The sequence below is a fragment of the Typopeltis vanoorti genome, chromosome 21 (assembly GCF_054136105.1).
Source record: "Typopeltis vanoorti isolate ZY-2024b chromosome 21, IOZ_Tvanoo_1.0, whole genome shotgun sequence".
Lineage (NCBI taxonomy): Eukaryota > Metazoa > Arthropoda > Arachnida > Uropygi > Thelyphonidae > Typopeltis > Typopeltis vanoorti.
In genome coordinates this window covers 12,879,279-12,903,052 of record NC_143569.1, presented here as the reverse complement: position 1 = coordinate 12,903,052, position 23,774 = coordinate 12,879,279, and the positions used below count along the sequence as shown (strand labels likewise).

Genomic DNA, 23,774 nt, shown 5'->3' with positions numbered 1-23,774 from the left:
ACATTCTCTTGTATTGGCAAGACATCATTTAACAGATTGCAAGCTTTTTTGATAAAATCAACTCTTTGCCCAGTGTGAAAGTCAGCTTCCTTTACTCAAGTCAGAATTGACTTCTTATCATATGTCAGCATTTACTGAATGCTTGTCCATATAACTTTTGTAATCTGTTTTCCAGTTGAAAGATAAAGTAAGTTGTGAAGCCCCCCCCCCCCCCATAAATCAAGTCTTAACAGAAAAAATGGCCACACTTTTATCTTTTTCCCAATTCTGATAATCTCTATAGCTAAATTTTCCTCATTACATTTATTATTTTTTTTAAGCTATACAACACAATACAAAGTGCTGCTTTCTCCTTCCAAAGACTAATAACAATGAAATACATAGTTCTCTTTCAAGAACACACAGCTGAAGAAAATAACTTCTTGTCAAGTGTAATATATATATATATTTCTCATAAATTTTACACAGAAGATGGCTATATTTCAAAGTTAAACAAATTTTGGGACTAAATAAAGATATTTATGATCATATAAATTCAAGACTACTTTTATTTTTAATGTGCTTAATTATCCTAGTGTTGCAATAAGATTAACTTAATGAGTGACAAAATATTTTACTTGGTGAATGCTGTAATCCAGTACTTAATGAAAAACAAATGTTTTTCATGTGTGCAAAGGGTTTTTTTGAAAGTATTAATCATATGGGGAAAAAAAAAGAAGAAAAAAAAAGAAATATACACCTGAATGCCAATATCTCATTATTTATCTCCTCTACAGTTATTTTCCAAGTTCCTTTGCCCTCCTTGTGGCAGCTTCAATGGCATTCATCAAAGCCCCTCTTAATCCACTTGTTTCCAGAGCATGTACTCCATAAATTGTTGTACCCCCTGGTGAACAAACTTCATCTCTTAGTGCTTCTGGATGTTTTCCAGTTTCCAAAACCATCTTAGCAGATCCCTGCAAAATTTCAACCATATGTATAAAACAGAAAAAAAATCTTCATTTAAAATCTTTAAAAAATTTTTTAAGAATATGTAACTGTTCAACATACACAATTAAGGTTTTAAAACAATGCAAGATACATTCTGAGCTGGCATGGGTGGTGTAATGTAGGACAAATTTAGCTACAATTACAAAAATTGTAGCTAAAACTACAAAGTAGTTTTAGCTACAATAGCTAAAATGATCTGCATTTTAGCTATTGTAGCTAAAACAATGGTTTCCTGACTTCCCAGTACAACATGACATGTTGCGAGGTAATCTCATGTAAGCATGGATGTTTGTAAAGCTTGTACCAGTGTACCGAATTAGTGAAACCTGCACTCCTTCCAGAGTGCAGGTGCCTTTTTTTAAGGGCTGGAGGTTGATAGTGCATAGGAAGTGGTAAAGGAATATTTGAGGGAACTAATGGCAGACTGCATACCTAGAGTCAGGAGAGTAAATCAATGATTATCATTATTAAGCTGGAGCTGCAAAAAAATAAAAAAATTGTGGAGGAAATTCAATGAGAAAGGTGACCAGCAGGCATGAGTAGTACAAAACACATGCCAGAAGGGTAAAGACTGTGGTAAGAAAGGCAAAAGCAAAGTATGAAAGGGAAATCAGCAGTGAAGGCCAAAGATAATCCCAAACAGCTCTTTTGATATACTGCAAGTAAAAGAAAGAATGTTTATGGCACAATGATTTTATGAATGCCAATGGTATTAATATATATTATGTATTATATGTATTACATGTACATATGTATTATATACGTTTTATATATATATATATATATATATATATATATGTTAATTATACCAAGCAATTTTAAACCTGGTTTTACTCCATTTCCCAAGTAAGCAAACAGACAAACAAGTCAAGTTTCCGTCTGCAAGTGTTGCAAGTCTAGCTGACCCTGCACGTAGTACAAGACCAAGGCAACTCATGGTAAAAATAGAATAAGCTGTGATCACTAATCTTAATATTTATCCTTAATGCAAAGCACATCTCCTAGAGGAGATGTATGATGCTTTGTATTAAAAGCAAAGGGCCACTACCCAGACCGGTTTCGACCTTTATTGAGGTCTCATCAGTGGGAGCCAGGCTAGAAATGCACTCTGTGCAGGGTCAACTAGACTTGCAACACTTGCAGGTGCAAACTTGACTTGTTTGTCTATTTGCTTACTTGAGAAATGGTGTAAAACCAGGTTTAAAATTGCTTAGTATCTTTAACATTTATTATACCCAAAGTAAAATACGTTCTTCTACATTTATATCTCCTTCTGAGATTTTTATTTAATAAGGTTAAAACACCTTATGGTAACTTGTTTTGGTAAAATACTTATAAGCTCTGTATTACTAAAATCTTGGTATTTCTAGCCTGGCTCCCACTGATGAGACCTCAATAAAGGTTGAAACCGGTCTGGGTAGTGGCCTCCTTGCCTTTAATACAAAGCATCATACATCTCCTCCAGGAGATGTGCTTTGCAGTAAGGGTAAATATTAAGATTAGTGATCAGAGCTTATTCTATTTTTACCATGAGTTGCTTTGGTCTTGCACTATGTGCAGGGTCAGCTAGACTTGCAACACTTGCAGGTGCAAACTTGACTTGTCCGTTTTGCCTGTTTGCCTACTTTGGAAATGGAGTAAAACCAGGTTTAAAATTGCTTAGTATCTTTAACATTTATTATACCCAAGGTAAAATACTTTCTACACACACACACACACACACATATAATAAAGTGCTAAAAGATGCAACAGGCCTCCTCGTAAATGCACTGATAATGAAGGAAAATCAAGAATCTCCATCTCCTACACAACAAATGAATTTATGAATAATTCTTCCCCTTGCTCTTTGTCATCCTGAGCAACTTGAATACAAAGATGATTTTTGATCCCAATGATGTCTCTCCAGTTTTTATCAAAGCTGATGCATCAGAGCTATTTTCCTCTCCCCCACTGCTTCTCTATATTCTCCACTGATCCATTTAGCTTGAAAATTAACTTAAATTCATCCTATCTTAAAAGAGAGAGGATACCTGTTGATTTCAACATTAATCTTTCCCAAGATAATAGAAACACCCATCACTGTTACAGTTAATGAAAACCTTCCACCTAATCAGCAACTATTAGTATGAATTCCACAACACCTTGCATTATGATAGAACCTAACTAAGTAATTTCTCTAGATATCTCCAGAGCATATGATTGGACTTGGGACAAAGTTTATGGAGCAAGCAACCATCCTACATACTCCTCCATCATATAAAAACAGGTCCAGTTTCCTCTCTAGCTACTTAAAGCATGTAATGATGTGTGACATTTTATACTTTAACTTCTTTCCTGATCCAGAATAATCCAAATGATGTATATTCACATGCTGTTTGCATTATATTGCAATAACTTTCACAAACCCAATTTATTGCTATCATGATGATGCTTGACCCATGAGATAGTATGCTATGGATAGACATCTATAGACATCTATGGATAGATGCTTGACCCATGGATAGACATCTATCCCATTCTCCAATGGGGAAAAAGATAACCAAAGTTAAATTTTTAATCTCTCCAAAACTCAAAGTTGCATCAATTCTCAAAAAAGGTTATACCCACATTGTGCATCATCCTGCTAGATTTAACTGTTACCAAAAAGATTAATTGTAATTGCTACCAAACAAATTAATTTTCAAGCTGTAACATCCAAATGTTCCTACAATGGTATATGGAGAGCTAATATGCCAAGAAAGGACTTTGGATGCAGAGTTATGACCTTGTGCCTTGAGACTTTTAAATAAGGTAACTTGCTATTCTGTAACTAATTTTTTTATAAACAATTAAGAATTTATATTAAAAAAGCAGGAAAATTAAGGAAAAAGGATCAATATGAAAACAGCAAGAAGCATGCAGACTACTCTTTGCAAAGCCGATCGGCTATCACCTACTCTGTATAATGCTTTGATAATCAAGGTAACATCAGAATTGTGTTGAGGATAAAGGATGAGATTACATTAAAGAAATGTGAGTTGCTTTAATAAACAAGCAAAGACGAAGGATACACAAAAGATTGTAGTATGTTAGTACCATGGATGGGCAAGAAGGAGCTTGTTCATCTTTAGTTTAAAGAGCTGTGGATTGTATCTCTTGTGAAAGATAAAATAAGAGATTGTTCCAGAGAGCAGCAGTAGAAAGGATGAATGAAGAAAAGGAAAAATTTGTCCTGTAGGCTTGGAGCTGAACTGTGAATGAGTGTTCGTAGTTGCCACATATGTTTGAATGGATTTAACAGAGGGTGAAGAAAATATTAATGCCAGTTCAGACAAACATTGGCTGTTGAATTATCTGTAGATGTAGCAGAAACTGAATTCCAGTATGAGAGTGGATGGAGTGAATTGATGAATATGCCATGAGAGGTTTCATGATACAGTAATCTTAAGAAGAGAGATCTCAGCCTGAAATTTTAACATTGTCAGAGGTAAGACCAAAAGAAAATAGTTTTTTTTTTTTTCTTCTGTGTGATAAGGCAGAACTGCAGAATATAAACCCACAGGAAGAAAAGAGACTGTGGACATCCAAGATTAACTTCATCTGCAGAGTAGGAACAGGACATAAAAAGCCTATATCTAAATTTGTTTAGACGATGATGACGACGAAGGCAGAACTGCATTTTGTTAGCACTGAAACCTGCAAGGTAATCTGAATACCATCAAATATCTTGGAAAATATCTTGGATATTTTCCAAAATATACCATCGAATATCTTGGAAATGTCTTGGATATCAGAATCACATCATCTGGAACAGCAACTGAGGTTGTGATGATTATGTAATACAATGTTTGTCAAATGATGCGTGTAGTGTGCCATCATAAGCAAAGCTAGAGCTTCCATAGCTCAGTCAGCATAGATGATGCCCTTTGGTCAGAAAAACCTGGGTTTGATTCCCGTCTATGATGTGAGGAACCTGTATCCGGTCTCTTTCGACTAAAAATGAGTTAGTCAGTCTTATACAGAGGTAGAGGGCATTTTTCACCTGGAAACTCGGGTTTTTGTACCTCAGAACAGGAAAACTGGCCTCATAGCTCACCACATATTTTTATTACTCTAATAGAGTAATAAAAATATGTGGTGAGCTATAAGGGGCTCGCAGGGGCCCTTTGTTAAATTTCCTCAAATTTGTGAGCTCCTTGTTCTTCTTGTTTACTTTTTTCTTTTTTTCAAAAAAAAAAAAAAAATGTTTTTATTGAAACATATTAAGCGACAAACTCATATGGTAACCTAACAAAAATTAGTCTATTCGGCAGTGTATAGATTATTTGGAATTATTGTTTCAACTCCTCTATAACGAATGCGCCCAAGTTTGAAAATAAAATAAATGCATGTGCTATATTTACCCTTCTGGTAGCCAATCGAGGCAAAATTTGACCAATCGTATGGTAAAATCAGTACCCAATCACATGCTTTATAAAAGATTATAAAATATTTCATTCTTATTATATTTTGATAGTTAAAAAATGTTTTTCTTATGTAAGATAAATTAACACAGTTGATTGCGTGCAATCAACTGTGTATTCAATATTAATATTCATTTTTAAACATATTTCATTTTTAAACAAATATTATCAATATTTGTTTAAAAATGATAGCCTTTAGAGGTTGATTGTCCTCTCATACTTTTTGATTGGAATTTGTACACAAGCTGTATTAATAAAAGTTTTTGGGTGAAATATGGCTTTTTTTTTTTTTCTCGACGATGCGAGCCCTTTGTTAAAATTTCCATAGCTCACCACTGTATATACCTAATCCCTCCCCATAAAGGGATGGCAGAACCTCCTATAAATAAATAAATAAATCAACAAAGCTACACTCCAGGTGGCAGTCAACTAGAGTAGGTCAGGAAGGAGTTAATGAGAGAACAGAGTTCGTGGAATCCCAACATTAGTTAGAAGATACAGAATCCCCACCTATCACTGTGGAGTGCATCCAGTCAAAAAGCTATCAGACTAGTTGCAGCAGTCATGGGGCAGATTCATGTGCCAAATATGTACTTAACAGACTCATGTGACATGTGCTGAGAGATGCCAAATTTTTTCATGGTATTTATCAGAAATGGGTGGCACAGATAAGGCAAATCTTCTGTTGATCAAAGTAGTGGAACTTATACTGGCAATCATTTATTAGTTGAGTGCCTTCAACTAATAAATGACAGCATAGGAGTTGAATGTTAATGGTTCTCTCTAATATGCCTGGATACTTTCGAGAGAACTGACATGAGAAATTCCACAAATAGTCTGACTGATCTATTAACCTTCTTAGAAATGGGTTGAGTGTAAGCTAATTTCCTTGCTGTAGGATGAATTTCAGTGGAATATGAAAACCATCAAAAAGACAACACAGAATGCAGTTAACTCTGTTTGCACACACCTAACAGAACAACCAGAGAAATGCTATTGAGACCAGGAGACTTTTTAGCATATAATTTTAACAATATTCTTCTAACAAAAGGTCAAAGATGACATCATGCACTAAGTGTTTGGAATGATTGGATGGGACATTTGTCAGGGTTAACTATACAGGAATTAGAGAAGTAAGAAGCCAGGAGATTGGTTTTTATTTTATGGATAATGATAGAATAGAACCATCTGAGTGTAACAGTGGTGAGAGCAATGTTGGACAGAAGTTAAATTCAATGGCTTTGGCAAGAAATCAGATGGCATGACTATCATTTGGACAGGATGCAGTTTCTTGCTTTTAGCTCTTTCAAGTAAGATCCATTCTGGATGAGCTGATAGTTTTCTAGAGCACTGGGATCACAGATACAGCAAGAATATTTTATAACATATGAAAAATATCAAGGGAACCATTCCTGGAAGCTGAATAACAGCATCATGAAAAAGGGAGTGACTAGCAGATTTGTCTCATGATAGCAGTGAGTGATAAAAATGTGTTAATAGGAATAAATTCAAGGATAAATTATAATAAGCACTGAGCCAACTAGAGCGACTCTCGCACAATAAAACAAGTCCTGAGACATTAAGGCTTCTGAATAATAATAAAGTTGTCATGTCATACTCAGTAGCTAAAGAATTCTGAAATAAAGCATTCTTATAAACATTTTACCAAGACTTCATAATATTTTTGAAAATCCAGCAATATAAATTAAATCTTGAAGTTTAATACCATGGAGGTGTGATGGCAATCATAAGTTGTTAATAATAGTAAAAATTATTGGATGGGGGATACTATTCATTAAATAATAATTAGAGGTTAGCTGATCAGTTGGCAGCTTGTTGAAAAGCATCTAGTAGACAGATGTGTATTTCTTAAAAACCTATGTTCAAGTAAAATACACAATGCTATATAAAGAAATTATATTTCTTTGTAATACAATTCTGGTAAAAAAATTGGCATCCCTTATCCACTCCACCAAAGACCAGCCATACCCATAACCCTGCTAGGTGTTTACCAAGTTCCTTGAAGTTGTTAACTGTTCTATTATGGTCAAACAGGCAGGACAGCCAATATCCGAATTGCAGAACACAAGGGCTACATCAAGTTCCACCACTACAGTCACTCACGACTTGCTGACCATGCATTAAACACCCACCACAAAATAATTTGGAAGAAAGCCACTCTACTCATCACAACAAACATAAGTAAGAAAGATTATCCTTAGAATTTGCCTCAGCCTAGGAAGCTATCCAAATCTCAATACGTTTGGTTGCATTAATGAAGCTGCCTCAAATTTGAGAAGCACTTGTCCTTCAACCTACAGCCCAAGAGCCAAGACCTTCCATTGGCCCACTTGTGCCAACTAAGGAGGCACCATTTAGGACTTTAACTACTTTATGCTCAACTTTGGTTGCCATGCTTCAGCCTCATTTACCCATTGTTAGTACCTGTGTACACATATCATACTGTGCTGTGTTCCCTGATTACAGCAATTTAACTTTGCCAAATTATTATTATTATTATTATTCAGGCCTCCATGGAGTCAAAAGACTCATTGCACGAGGTCATTCCTAGGAAACACAAAGTCTATCATACCACTCCTTAAACTCATTGACCATTCTCGCTCTCACCACTCTATAAGGCAATGCATTCCATGGTTCAACCACCTTACAAGAAAGCAAAGAAACCACTCTTCCTCTTGCACACAGTTTCCTTTCATAACTTCCAGGGATGGCCCCTTGTCATCACTCCTTCCCACTGTTCAACCAAGTGAAAGAACTCCCCAGTGTCAACCCTGTAACCACCTCTCAACAGTTTTAAAGTCTCAATCATATCACCTCTCCTTCTTCTATCCACCAAACTCTGCAGTCCACATTCCCTCAGCCAATCCTCATAATTAACATTGTACAGTCCTGAAACCATCTTTGTCATCTGCCTCTGTACCCTTTCCATAGTTAATTTATCCCCTTCAAATCCTGGGGAGAAAATTTGAGAACAATAGTCTAAGTGTGGTCTGATCAGTGTCTTATATGACAGAATGATAACTCTTTTATTTCTGCAGGTCAGCATCCTTCTCATTATTGCAGCAATCCTCTGTGTTACCTTCACCATCTTTGCAATATGTCCCCTAAATTTCAGGTTTCTATCATCATCAACCCCAGATCTCTTGTCTCCCCCTGCTTCTCAAGTATAGCTCCTCCAATAGAGTACGCAGGGTCTCAAACCTCAAGACATTACATTTTGCTGCATTAAACCGACACCCCCATTCATTTGCCCATCTGTCTGGCTTATTCAAATCCTCTTGCAGGGCTACCACATCTGCACTATTAATAATAACCCTTCCCTGCTTCAAATCATCTGCAATCCACTGACAATGTCATTGATATAAAGGTTAAACAATATAGGTCCCAGTACTGAGCCCTGTGGGACCCCCACTTGTAAACCTCTGCCTCCTTGAAACTGCCCCACCATACACAACTCTCTGATACCTATCAGAAAGCCAATCCTGAATCCAGTTGACCAACCTGACATCCAAACCCATGTGCTGCAACTTAAATATCAGCTTATCATGTGGCACCCTGTCAAATGCCTTCACTAAATCCAAGAAAATGGCAGTATATGCCTTTCATTCATCTACTGCTCTTGTAACTTTATTATAAAAGGTTAGCATATTACTAAAACAAGAGCATCCCCTCACAAATACATGTTGACTCTCACAGATAACATTACCCTCATCTGCTCAATGCTGTATACAGTCCCTCACTAATTTCTCCAAGACCTTAACAACTACTGATGATACACAAACTAGCCAATAATTAGACACTTCCAGTCTGCTTCTGCTCTTATGCAATAGCACTATCGTACCTTCCTTCCATTCCCTGGGCACCTTTCCCATAGCCAGACTTTCACTGAAAAGCTAGATAAAAGGAGCTGTCAGTTCTTAAGCATATTCTCTCATAACTCGTGGTGAAACACCACCTAATCCCACAGCTTTAATGACATCCAGAGTACTGTATTAGGAACACACTCTCCTCTTGCACCTCTTAACCTCGAACCTGCCCTATCCCTCTAGTATTAAAATTTACTCCTCCAAGATGAAATACTCCAATAAAGTGACTGATGCAGAGGACATAGTGGAATTGTTCATTGAACAATTCCACTATGTCCTCTGCATCAGTCACTCTATTCCCATTTTTATCCCACAATGTCATTCTTCCACAATCATTTCTCCTCCTACTGGCCACATAGCTAAAAAATTCCCTAGGATTTTCTTTGGATCTTAGGGCCAATCTCTTCTCATATTCTATCGCCTTCCTTACCATACTAGTCACTCTCCTGGCCTGTGTCTTATATTCTTCATGCATCTGCTCTTCACCTGTCTCCTTTTATCTCTTCCATAACCTCTTCGCATGCAGTTCCTGTTTAATATTGTTTGTCATCCACTTTACTCCAAATTGTGTCCTCTTCTTCAATTGTGAAATACAGCTTACTATTGTTGCTAATAAATATTTCTTCACAGTTTCCCAAGCACTAATGATAATTCGGCCTTCCAATTCCTTCCTCCATGAAACTTCCCCAAGTTGATGTCTAAGACTATTATAATCACCTGCCTTATAATTCCACATACGTTTCTGTCTCTTTGATACTCCTGCATGTCTATTCATCTTCCAAGTCAAAACCACATGGTCACTCTCTCCAACTGGTGGGAGAGATGTCATCTCGGTTATTACCAACTCTTCTGATGCTATGACCAAATCTAAAACTCTTGTTCCCTCTATTACATGTTGCCTAAGACATTTGTTCCTCAAGAATTCTAGAAATTCCATTCCCTTATTGCTACATGCATCTTCCTCTCCCCAATTTATACTGCTGTAGTTAAAATCTCCCATAACAATCATTCTTCTTGCACTTGCCAAGCTCAACTGTTTAAACATCTCCTAGTCCCCACTCTCTGTGCTCCTTGGTTTGTAGCAACACCCCACTAAATATCCTGTCTTTCCCACCTCTACTTCACACCATATGCTTTCAAAATCATTAGTGTCACTGAATTCTAAAGCCTCCACTCTCGGAGGACATAAGTCTTCACTTATCATAAGCAGTACTCCACCACGCTTTCCCTTCCTATCCTGCTGAAAAATGCTGTACCCTGCTACTTCTATTCCTGTTATTATATTCTTTTCTGTCAAATACATCTCAGTGATCCCAATAATCTTTTGCCACGCTGATACTATCAGAGCCACCAATTCCTCTCCTTTATTCCTGATACTCTGGCATTAGTATAAAGCATAAAGATGCCACTGTTTCCATACCAAGCATTATCCCCTCTAGACTCCACTGGGCTCAAAGTTACCTGATGTCGTCCCTCCTTCTCCCAAGTACCCATTCCCATAAGAGGCCACCCCCCCTGCTATCATCTACCCTGGGCATTCTAGTTTCCCTGCAATGATACTGACTTGCTCAGAACAGCAATCTCTCCAGATGCCAATGTCCTTCCTCATTCAAATGCAAGCAGCCTATCGCATACAATTCCTTTCTCTCCTATCAGAAGTATTAATTACATTTATTATATTTAATAAGAACTCTAGTTTGTAATTTCATTAGAAAATACACTGACTTTGTAATGTATATTTGTATTGTGAAATATAATATGAAAGTGACCATGAACAGATTTAAGTGGAAATTACATAAGAGTGTTACAGTGTTCATGACTGCTGTTAGAACTTATCATTGTTAACATTGCAGCAAAGCAATTCAGAATAATTTCTTTAGTGCAAAGAGGAATCTTAGATGCATGGCACAAGATGGTACAACATGACAAAATTTCATGCCGGCTGGGGCGTCGCCCGGTTAAACAAGGCCCCCGTTGTTTTCGCCAGGGAACTAGGAAGAACAGTGAAAAGTCAGCTACTGGAACAAATCTGAAAACAAACCCCAACTCAACATCACCAGAGTTAAAGATCGGTACTATCAACATAAGAAGCCTGAATGGCAAAGAAATGGAGCTAGCTGAGGAATTAGATAAGTACCAGATCGACATAATAGGGGTGACTGAAACAAAAAAGACAAAACTGGTGAGATCTTTCTGAGCAATAAATACAAAATGTTATATTCAGGCAATGACAATCAAGGAAAAGAAGGAGTAGCCATAGTATTCAACACAAAATACGAGGCTAATCTTCTTGAATGGCAGTCAGTCTCAAGTAGAGTAATGTGGGCAAATATGAGAATGGGGAACTGGACAATGAGACTTATTTGTGCCTATGGTCCCACAGAAGGCTCTACTAAAGTAGAAGTGGAAGAATTTTTTGAGGCCTTAGAAAAAGAAACTGACACAATGAAAAATGAAAAGATGATCCTTGTTAGGGATCTAAATAGCAGAGTAGGAAATGATTGTGAGACATTTCCTACAAAAATCCCAAAAATATTTTGGGAAAATTTGGAGAAAAGAGCAAAGCTAATCATAATGGCAAATATCTGTTGGATTTCTGCTCAGGACATGGACTGGTTATTACTAACACCATGTTACAACATAAAAATGTGCACAAATTCACATGGAGAGAAGAGGCTAGGAATAAGAAAAGTCTCATTGACTATGTTATTGTTGATAGTGATGTTTTCTCCCTGGTGCAGGACACCAGAGTGTACAGAGGATTTGAAATTGGAAGTGATCACTATTTAGTCTTGAGTAGGATAAAATTGAATTTCATATTGAAAAGAAGAACATGTAAGAAAGTTTTAAAGTGAATAAAAGTTGAGCAGCTCTCAGATGTGAACTATAGACTAAAATACACAAAGATTATTGAAGAAAAAATGAAAGAGTTTGAGAACAAGAATCAAACCTTGGAGATTCAGTGGCAAACTCTGAAGAAAACATTGATTGATTCTGCCAGAGAGGCATGTGGTGAGGTTGTCTGCAAGGATAAAAAAAATCAGAACTTCCTGGTGGACACCGGAAGTTAAAGAGGCAGTGAAGGAAAAGAAGTAAAAGCATATCAAAAGTTCCTGTCAAATAAGTCAGCTTGTGCTCTTAGAGAATATTGAGACAAATGCAAGAACGCTAAACACTGTGTAAAATTAGCTAAACGAAAGTCATGGGAGGACTTTGGCAAGAATATAGAAAATAAATATCAAGAAGGTGGCAGAATATTTTGGAGGTTGTTGAAGAAGCTTAGGAATGGAGGTAAGAGTACTGTAAAAGGAGTTTGGGATGATAAAGGTGACATGAAAACGGTAGAAAAAGATATCCTTGAAGTATGGAGTAATTACTTTGAAAAACTGCTAAATGAAGCAAGCAGTGATGACAGCACAGTGGTAAAAAACACTGACCAGGCATGCAGTCAGGAATACATATCCATACTTGAAGTAGAAAAAGCAATCAAAGCCTTGAAATATGGAAAGGCAGCAGGAGTAGATGATATTCAACCAGAAATGCTGAAGTATGGTGGTATAAAAGTCTTACAGAGGCTGCACTGCATAGTTCAGAAAGCCTGGACAGAGGAACGAATTCCCGATGATTGGAGTAGAGCTCTAATAGTACCCATATATAAAAGGGAAATAAAATGAATGTGAGAATTACAAAGGTATTTCCCTACTGAGTGTTCCTGGCAAGATCTATGCAAGTATACTTGAGAAACAGTTGAGAAGAATTGTGGAAGAAAAGCTTGGTGAAGAACAAGCTGGATTCAGGCCAAATAGAGGCTATCAGGCTCAAATCTTCACTTTACAACAAATAGTCGAGAAAGCATGGGAATATAACAAAGATCTGTATTTAAGTTTTGTCGATTTGGAAAAGGCATATGACAAGGTGCCAAGAGAGAAGCTATTCAATATACTGCAGTTATATGGTGTCAATGGGGCATTATATCAAGCAATACTTAGTCTTTATTTGAGGTGTAAGTCAACAGTTAGAATTGAAGGAAGTATAGGAAGATGGTTTAATGTTAAATCTGGTCTGAGATAAGGATGTACATTATCCCCTCTGTTATTCATTATCTATATGGATCACATTATGAAGGAAAGTAGTATTAAACATGTTATCAAAATTGGAGATGTTAATGTCAGCTCTTTGCTTTATGCGGATGATGTTATACATAAATCCGCTAAATAAATCCGCTACAAGTCTGCAAGATTCTCTGACTAAATTGAATAGCTGTTGCAATAGATATGGTATGAAGGTCAGCAATAAAAAGACAAAGACAATGAAAATAGGCAGAATCATTGAAAATGTCCACTGTGTTGTGAATGGAGAACCTGTGGAACAAGTAAAACATTTCAGCTACTTAGGCACGATTTTTACTGAAGATGGTAAATTAAATATAGAAATAGACAACAGAATCAGTAAAGCTGGTATGGTGGGAAGTCAATTGAATAAATTCATATGGAATAAGAGAAAAATTTGTCGGAACACTAAATTAGTTGTATAGAAGACAGTGTTCAAACCAGTTTTAACTTATGGATCTGAGAGCTGGGTCAGAAATTAAACACTTGACCAAAGACTAGAGACCGCAGATATGAGAGTCCTGAGAAAAATTATAGGTGTGAACAGATGGCATCAATGGCAATATCATATTAAAAACGAGGATATTAGGAAAGAACTTGACATTGTCAGCATCCAGGAATGCGTTAGCAGAGCTAATCTCAGGTGGTATGGTCTTAAATAGAATGGGTGAGGAAAGATTAGCAAAACAAGTGTTCTCTGCCAGGTTAGCAGCAAAACGACCCAGAGGAAGACCAAGATATAGGTGGATTGATACGGTACAAAGTGCCTTAGATGATAGAAATATAAGATCTGATAATGTTGGAGTCTAGACAAGTAACAGACTGATTTGGAGGAAAATTGTAGATAGGAAGTTAGTAATAATGTTTTTTTTTTTTTTTTTCCATGTAGTACTATCATATCCTGTACACCTCTTGAGGGTACATGGCAGGAATTTGATGATGATTTACTTCTGAACAAAGGCAGATATTGACAGTGATATTGTCAAGCATATGAGTAAAGAACTTATATATAACTGATGCAATCTGAATGGCATCACACAGTGTTTGCTGGAATGGGTGGAGAACACTAGTAAATAACAGTTGGAAGCATAGAGAGAGAGAGAGAGAGAGAGAGAGAGAGAGAGAGAGAGAGAGAGAGAGAGAGAGAGAAGTGGTAGAAAATTTGAATGTTTTGGAATAATATGGATTCTGACTTTCCATACAGTTAAGAAATAAAACAGAAGTTTTAAGAAGAGCATGGACATACAGTCTGTTAAAAGCAATTGATATGATGCAGTGACATGTGTTTCTTAGAGGATTTGTTTTAATTGAAGAAGTCAAAGCTTATATTTCCTTTCACTGGCAATTGAAAGTGAAGAAACTAAATTAATATAATGATTCCATTATGCTATGCAAGAACTCTAATTCTTCATATGACATGAAAGTAGTAAGCGTGTTTGTTTTTAATCATTATTACTGGAAGGTAGGCCTATTTTGTTTTTTCTGTTAAATTCTCTCTCTCTCTTGTTAAAGAAAGGGATGACGAGAAACCCTGAATTTCAGTACCAAGAGAATGTCCAAGAATATCACTGTATATGATTTTCCCTTATTCAACACATTCGTCATCTTATCATAAACCTAAGCACAAGACCTGCCCTTCACAAACCCATGCTGATCATCACACACAATTTTATGTTTGTCAACCCAATCCTGTATTCTATTTTTAACCAATTTTTTCAATACTTAGATCACAATTGCAGACACACAGACCGGTCTATAATCGGAAACTTCTGGTCTCGAACCATATTTGTGGAAAGGTATTATTTTGCCTTCTTTCCACGCCTTAGGAACTTAACCCACTGCAAGACTCTCATTAAATAACCAGGACAAGGGCTTGGCTAACTCTTTTGCACAATCTTTAAAAATACATAGTGATATGTAATCCATTCCCACAGTCTTATTAACATCTAATGCAAGCAACACTTGATATACCTCATTCTTTAAACTTTAATTCTCCTAATTCTTGCTTCCCTTCTACATGTTGCACAGCATTATTATTATTATTATTATTATTATTATTCAGACCTCCAAGGAGTCAAAAGACTCATCGAGGGAGGTCCTTCCTAAGACATAAAGTCTATCAAGACTCATCGAGGGGAGGCCCCCCCTGAGAAACACAAAGTCTATCATACCACTCATTAAACTCACTGACCGTTCTCGCTCCCACCACTCCATCAGGCAATGCATTCCACGGCTCACCCACCCTCCACACAAAGAAACTACTCCTTACCCTCTTGCTCACAGTTTCCTTTCGTAACTTCCAGGGATGGCCTCTTGTCATCACTCCTTCCCGCTGTTCAACCAAGCGAAAGAACTCCCCAGTGTCAACCCTGTAACCACCTCTCAACAGTTTAAAAGTCTCAATCATATCACCTCTCCTTCTATCCACCAAACTCTGCAGTCCACATTCTCTCAGCCAATCCTCATAACTATCCTTGTACAGTCCTGAAACCATCTTTGTCATCAGTCTTTGTATCCTTTATACAGTTAATTTATCCCCTTCAAATCCTGGGGACCAAATCTGAGAACAATAGTCCAAGTGTGGTCTGATCAGAGACTTATACAACGGAATGATAACCCTCTTATCTCTGCAGGTCAGTGTCCTTCTCATAATAGCAGCAATCCTCTGTGTTACCTTCACCACTTTTGCAATATGTCCCCTAAACTTCAGGTTTCTATCAATCATCAACCCCAGATCTCTTGTCTCCCCTACTTCCTCCAGTATAACTCCTCCCATAGAGTATGCAGCATCCCATCGATGTTTCCCAAACCTCAAGACCTTACATTCTGCTGCATTAAACTGACACCCCATTCATTTGCCCATCTATCTAGCTTATTTAAATCCTCTTGCAGGGCTACCACATCTGCACTATTACTAATAATCCTTCCCAGCTTCGCATCATCTGCAAACAACTGAATATCCCCCTGCAATCCACTGGCTATGTCATTGATATAAAGGTTAAACAATATAGGTCCTAGTACTGAGCCCTGTGGGACCCCACTTGTAACCCTCTGCCTCCTGGAAACTGCTCCACCATACACAACTCTCTGATACCTATCAGACAGCCAATCCTGAATCCAGTTGACCAATCTGACATCCAGACGCATGTGCTGCAACTTAAATATCAGCTTATCATGTGGCACCCTGTCAAATGCCTTCGCCAATCTAAGAAAATTGCAGTATATGCCTTTCCCTCATCTAATGTTCTTGTAACTTTATTATAAAAGGCTAGCATATTGCTAAAACAAGAGCGTCCTTTCACAAATCCATGTTGATTCTCACAGATAACATTACCCTCATCTGCCCAATGCTGTATACGGTCCTTCACTACTTTCTCCAAGATCTTAACAACTACTGATGACACACAGACTGGCCTATAATTAGACACTTCCAGTCTGTTACCACCCTTATGCAAAGGCACTATCTTACCTTCCTTCCATTCCCTGGGCACCTTTGCCAAAGCCAGACTTTCATTGAAAAGCCATGTTAAAGGCACTGTCAATTCCCTAGCACATTCTCTCAAAACTCGTGGTGAAATACCATCCAGTCCCACAGCTTTACTGACATCCAGAGTACTCAGTATCTGAAACACACTCTCCTCCTGTACCTCCAGACCTCGAACCAGTCCTATCCCTCTAGCATTAATTCTGACTCCTCTAGGATGAAATACTCCAATAAAGTGTTCATTGAACAATTCCACTATGTCCTCTGCATCAGTCACTCTATTCCCATTTTTATCCCACAATATCATTCTTCCACAGTCATTTCTCCTCCTACTGGCCACATGGCTAAAAAATTCCCTAGGATTTTCTTTGGATCTTAGGGCCAATCTCCTCTCATATTCCAGTTTCGCTTTCCTTACCACACTAGTCACTCTTCTGGCCTGTGTCATATTCCTCATGCATCTCTTCACCTGTCTCCTTATATCTCTTCCATAGCCTCTTTTTCGCATGCAATTCCTGTTTAATATTGTTTGTCATCCACTTTACTCCAAATTGCGTCCTCTTCTTCACTCGTGGTATACAACTTACCATTGCTGATAATAAATATTCTTTCACAATTTTCCATGCACTAGTGATATCCCGGCCTTCCAATTCCTCCCTCCATGAAACTTCCCGAAGTTGACGTCTAAGACTATTATAATCACCTGCCTTATAATTCCACATAAGTTCCCATCTCTTTGATACTCCTGCATGTCTATTCATTTTCCAAGTCAACACAATATGGTCACTCTCTCCAACTGGTGGGAGAGACGTCAACTCAGTTATTATCAACTCTTCAGATGCTATAACCAAATCCAAAACTTCTGAACCTCTTGTTCCCTCTGTTACATGTTGCCTAAGACATTTGTCCCCTCAAGAATTCTAGAAATTCCATTCCCCTATTGCTACATGCATATTCCTCTCTCCAATTTATACTACTGAAGTTAAAATCTCCCATAACAATCATTCTTCTTGCATTTGCCAAACTTAGCTGTCTAAACATCTCCTGGTCCCCATCCTCTGTGCTCCTGGGTCTGTAGCAACACCCCACTAAATATCCTGTCTTGCCTACCTCTACCTCACACCATATGCTCTCAAAAACATTTGTCTCACTTCCTTTCAAATTCTCCACTCTTAGAGGACAGATGTCATCACTTATCATAAGCAATACCCCACCACCACGCTTTCCCCTCCTATCCTGACGAAAAATGCTATACCCAGCGACTTCTATTCCGGTTGTTATATCCCCTTCTGTCAACCACGTCTCAGTGATCACAATAATTTTTGGCCAGGCTGATGCTATCTGCGCCACCAATTCCTCTCCCTTATTCCGGATACTCCTGGCATTAGTATAAAGCATATAAATGCCATTGTTTCTATACCCAGCATCATCCCGTCTAGACTCCACTGGGCTCAGTGTTACCTGACATTGTCTCCCTTCTCCCAAGTATCCATTCTCACAAGAGGCCACCCCTGCTATCATCCTCCCTGGGACACACTGACTTGTTCAGAACAGCAATCTCTCCAGATGCCTACGTCCTTCCTCATTCAAATGTAAACGGTCTCTCGCATACAATTCCTCTCTTTGCTCAAACGCACTCCAAGTATCCACATATACCAGTCCTCTCTTGTCGCACATTCTCGCTATTATGCTATTCAATATCACCGCTCTTCTGCTCAACTCATCATTATCATACCTAGGCAACACGCACACTATTTTTCCTCTCTCTGTCTTCTTCCGTACAGTCTCAAGCAAAAATCTCATATTTCTCGCTGCCCGACTTACATTACCACTCAAGTCATTCGTTCCTACCATCACAATCATCTCATCCACCCTTTCACCTCTCTTAATTGCCATAGCCACCCTTTCTATTGTTCCTCCTGGCAAACACTCCTCACGCATCCTATCTTGAACACCACGGATCATTGAGTCGCCATACATTATACCTCTTACCATTCCCTCGCTCCTATTGTTTCCATTCTCTCCTCTTCTTTCATTCCCATACCTCTCTTTTCTACTGTTTCCATTCTCTCCTCTTCTAGCACTCCCATACATCTCTGTCATTCCCTCTCTCTCCTACTGTTTCCATTTTCTCCACTTCTAGCACTTCCATATCCCTCTCTCATTCTGTCTCTCCTACTACTGTTTCCATCCTCTCATCTTCTAGCATTCCCATACCTCTCTCTCATTCCATCTCTCCTACTGTTTCCATTCTCTCCTCTTCTAGCACTTCCATATCTCTCTCTCATTCTGTCTCTCCTACTGTTTCCATCCTCTCGTCTGCTAGCATTCCCATACCTCTCTCTCATTCCCTCTCTTCTACTGTTTCCATTCTCTCCTCTTCTAGCACCCCCATACCTCTCACTCATACTCCCTAAATTCTCTCTCTCTCCTACTCTGATTTGCCTTGCATTTATCTCTTCCATTTTCCTAATCTTATCTTTCATACTTCTGCTCTCATTCACAAGACATTCCACCTCCTCTTTCAACTCATCTATCTCCCTCTGCAGGTCAGTCACTCTTAATCTAAATTCACTCTCCCAAACAAACCCATCTTCTAAACTTTCACAGTCATTCACACCTTCCACACTATCAACTATTATTTTCTCATTCTCTTCTATCACACTACTTGTCTTCCTACATTCATTCCCCGTTCCTGGAGCAACAAAGTCGGATATCGATATATCTAATGTACTTATTTCCTCCAATTGCCTGCATTTTGCGAACAAACGCTCTCCACTCTGTTTAACAAGCCACATATGTAATTCCTGAGACGCATACATGCTGCAAGTACTGCATGCCACAAAGTCCCTTATGATATTGCTAATAATTGAGTTCTTAAATGGCGGAGGACTTGGCGTTACGCCACTTGTGACTGCTGCTGAATCCACCATCATTCCTTTCTGCCGAGTAGCGTAATCTTTAATAATTATTCAATTAATAAATAAGAGGGAAAAAAAAAGTACAAACATCAGAACATTTAAGTACAAAATATAATTAAATAAAATGAAATATAACTAAATACAGTAACTTAGCTTCGTTTTGTCTTCCACTGTTACGCGTTCGATTCCAACGGTACCAAAATATATTATATCGCGACAGCAACTAACTTCCAAAAAACCACCACTGAAGTACACTCGTATTCAGAGAAACAATTTAGCACTCAAAAATGTAGAAAAATGGGGAAAAAAGCGGACTATTCACCGATCAAAAAAGGCTTAGAAAAATTTCCACTAGTCAGCGACTAGATTTGAACCACCAAATCCTTTCTTCGTGCAGTCAACCGCCATATAGTACAAATGTCACTTCTACTGAGCTACACAGGCCCTCTCAAAAGAAATAAAGCCAGCAGCACCCAGGTTTCCAAGATGGGCACCCTACCAAGTACTAATTGGGCTCAGGTTTGCTTAACTTCAGTGATCAAACGAGAACTGGTGCTTTCAAACCGATGTGGCTGCTGACAATGTGGCCAGCATCATTCACACCACTATGATATACACTGATGAAGTGTTCATTAAATAATTCAACTATATCATTTGCTATGGTTACTCTGCTACCATAACTATTTGTCAGCATCAACCTGCCATAACTATTTTTCCTCATGATTGCCATATAGCAAAAAAAAAATCCCTCAAGATTAGCTTTGAACTGACTGGCCAACATCTTTTCTACACAATTCATCAACCCAGTGTATTGATGCTAGTCAACTATGGAGCTTCTGATAATCACCCGCCTTATAGTTCCACACATAGACCTTCTTGATAACTTTTTCCTGTTTGACTACCATCCAAACCAATACCTCATGATCACTTTCACCAACAGGAGGCAGTGTTGATACCTAATTCACAACCGCATCCTGTAAGGATATCGGCAAATCTAACACCGATAAACCTCGTATTGCTTCCATCATATGCTGCTTCAGATAGTTATCCTGTAGAAACTCAACAAATTCACACTCTCCTTGTTACTATATGCTATCTCTTCTTTCCAATCCACATTCCTATATTATAGCATGATGAACGCAATGACTGTTCCTACTGCCACCTGAATTTATTTATTTTTTATTCTTTTATTTTTTTAAAAACACAGGCACATGTCAGTGAATCACTGACATTTAAAACAAATGCCAATCTTTTTAATTTTCATTACTCACTGAACCAGAGGTATGACAAATGCCTTTTAAAATCAATCGATAGGTCTATCTAGCTAATTTCCAAAATGGGGAAATAATAAAAATGGCTGAAATAGTGAACACCCCTTTAAAAAATTCTATTCTATACATATATGTGTATATGTTTACTAAACTGTAATTAATTACTGCAAATAATATTTGACTGATTAAATTATTAATCTTTGATAAACTTAGAGTAATTACTGACTTCAGCTTTAATAAATAAACATAAGGTTCTTTGAATCGAGATAAATACTGGAGCGTGAGATCAGTAATAGCATTTCCTAAGGAGATAATCTGGTTAGTGTTTCGGAATTTAAACTAGATAAATACAAATATTTTTTTAAAAAAAGTTACTATCATCATCAATTACACAGGGTCATACATTCAAATTCACACCACTATCTAAAATTTTGCTATCAAGTAAGTAAATGGATCAACAGTTTACTCTTCAGGTCTCTTAAGTGAGACAGACTCAACCTTGATGAAATTAGCTCACTTAGAATATCCTTCAAAACTTTCATGTTCTCACATAAAAACAAATACCTTATACAAATTGCAGACAGATAACACAATTATTATTATGATGTTTTTCCAAGTAATATCAAGTTACCATGAGAACACCATCTAGAATAAAACCGCTGAAGGTAGTAAATCTAACTGATGATATATACAAATATTTTCACTAACAAAAAAAAGCTTTGTTTCCTATCATTTATGCCTTTACCATTTGAAATCAATTTTTCTTTTTTTCTAGTGAACAAACACCAAGTTATCTAGGGATGCACACATCTCTGTTATTAATGCAAATACATTAATTATGCAACTATTTTCCTTACCATAACAGTTTGAGCAGCAAACTTAATTGCGAGGGAACGTGGAAGCCCCATTTTCACAGCTCCATCAGCCATGGCTTGAATTACAGTATAAACCTAAAATTAAATATAATACTGAAGATAAAAAAAATTCAAAAATATTTATAATTAAGAGCATATGCATCAAACGCATTACTAAAATCTTCAGGAAAAACAAATTGTTATTAATGTGCATAATCAACTTAACTTATTGTATGGAATTAAATATAAATGTAAATTTACAGAGCATTTGATCAGCAAATTGTCATCATTTGGTCTACTTTCTAGTTTGCCAAAAAAGCTGTAGCCAGTTTTCTCTATAGTTCATCACTGTATGGCATGGTGAATGTCTTCCCTGTTGTGAAAGAAGAAGCAATTCAACATATTGTACTGACCAATAATTGTATACATAGTTTTTTTGATGACAGTAACATTCCTCCTATCCAATAGACAAATTTCGTCTTAACCACAAACCTGCTGCCAGTCTTCAATGGGATGAGGACAACTAATCACTGTAGTGCTAGCAAAACACAGTGTTGACTTCTCACAAATATTCCTATATGAATGAAAAAAAGGATTAACCTTCCCTTCACTGACCCTTGATAGCACAAATTACTAGACAGAATAAGAACTCTATTCTTGGACTGGTGTTTACTACTAGCCTTTCCTGGCATAAACATATCACATCAACTGCTTCCTCAACCTCTTAAAAACTTGACATCCTTTTCTGCTCAAGATGCTAGTTTTCATCTATCCCATTATTAATTCTTGTAGAGAATATATTCAGAAGAGAGACATGTGAGAATGTTGTTACAATTGTATATAAATAATTTACCTTATTATAGCATCTATATATTTTGCTAAACAATATATATATATATATATATAAACACAACCCATAAATGATGTGTATATAATTTGTAATAATGCAGTTAATCACATAGTATTGAATGCTACTCATTAACAACTTAGTATTTGGCTCAAACTACAAACCTTTCACCTATGCTAGCTTATCAGTATAATAAACTGCAAAGATGAAGGATTTATAGGAGCTGAATATGAAGCTGCATTAACATCTTCAACGAGTGGCCAGATACCAACTGATTTAATGTATAATAGGTTGATATTATTATTATTAGACACCTCCAGGGAGTCCAAAGACTCATCGAGGGAGAGTACCTGCTCTACAACTCTGTCTCCATTCAATCCACCAACTGACCGCAACTACATCAATGGCATTTACCGCTGACCACCACTAGTATTTCCAAAGACAATCACAAACATCCATGCCCACAGCGGATTCGAACCTGCAGCCTTTTGGCTGGAGAGCAGATATGCTAACCACTAAGCCAGCCAGGCTGGCAAAAATTTCTCCAACAACTCACTAACAACTCATCTATCCCACTGTTAATTCGTATGAACCCTACGAATACAACACCATGTGTAATCAATTATTGTCATTAATTAATCAACTAATTATTGTCATCCATTCAGATGATACAGAATAATCTCCTAGTTTTTATTACATTGAGTATGAATAACATTCTAGAAGTTTTTTTTAATTTTCTAGTCAAAAATATTCTGGTGCTTCCAAACAAGTGAAAATCTTCCAAGTACTTGACAATATTCATAAATGAATATTGTCAAGAAATATTGGAAGGCTATTGGAAGCACCAATAAATTCGAAGCTTCCAAGAGGGTGAAGGCTACTTTTATGTTCGGTTGTCAAAGTATCAGCAATATTTTGTCCATTGCATGCTGGATATATGGAAGGATTACTGCAACTTTGTAGTGTTGG

General features: G+C 37.3%; 1 protein-coding gene and 1 pseudogene across 3 annotated transcripts in view; both read right to left on the bottom strand.

Annotated features, from left to right (window-relative positions):
- The window catches only part of LOC150094627 (pyrroline-5-carboxylate reductase 3-like), a 222,005-nt gene that overhangs the window by 91,753 nt on the left and 106,478 nt on the right, over positions 1-23,774 (bottom strand). For all 3 annotated transcript variants that reach the window (XR_016550124.1, XM_090411092.1, XM_090411091.1), the window contains 2 exons: positions 21,962-22,054; positions 740-956 (listed from right to left, as the gene is read on the bottom strand). Coding sequence is in view for 2 of the 3 variants with exons in the window: in XM_090411092.1 (XP_090267218.1) it covers positions 777-956; positions 21,962-22,054 (273 nt within the window). In the remaining variant the exon portion in view is untranslated. The remainder of the gene's footprint in view (positions 1-739; positions 957-21,961; positions 22,055-23,774) is intronic.
- Positions 20,295-20,413, bottom strand: LOC150094628 (5S ribosomal RNA; annotated as a pseudogene).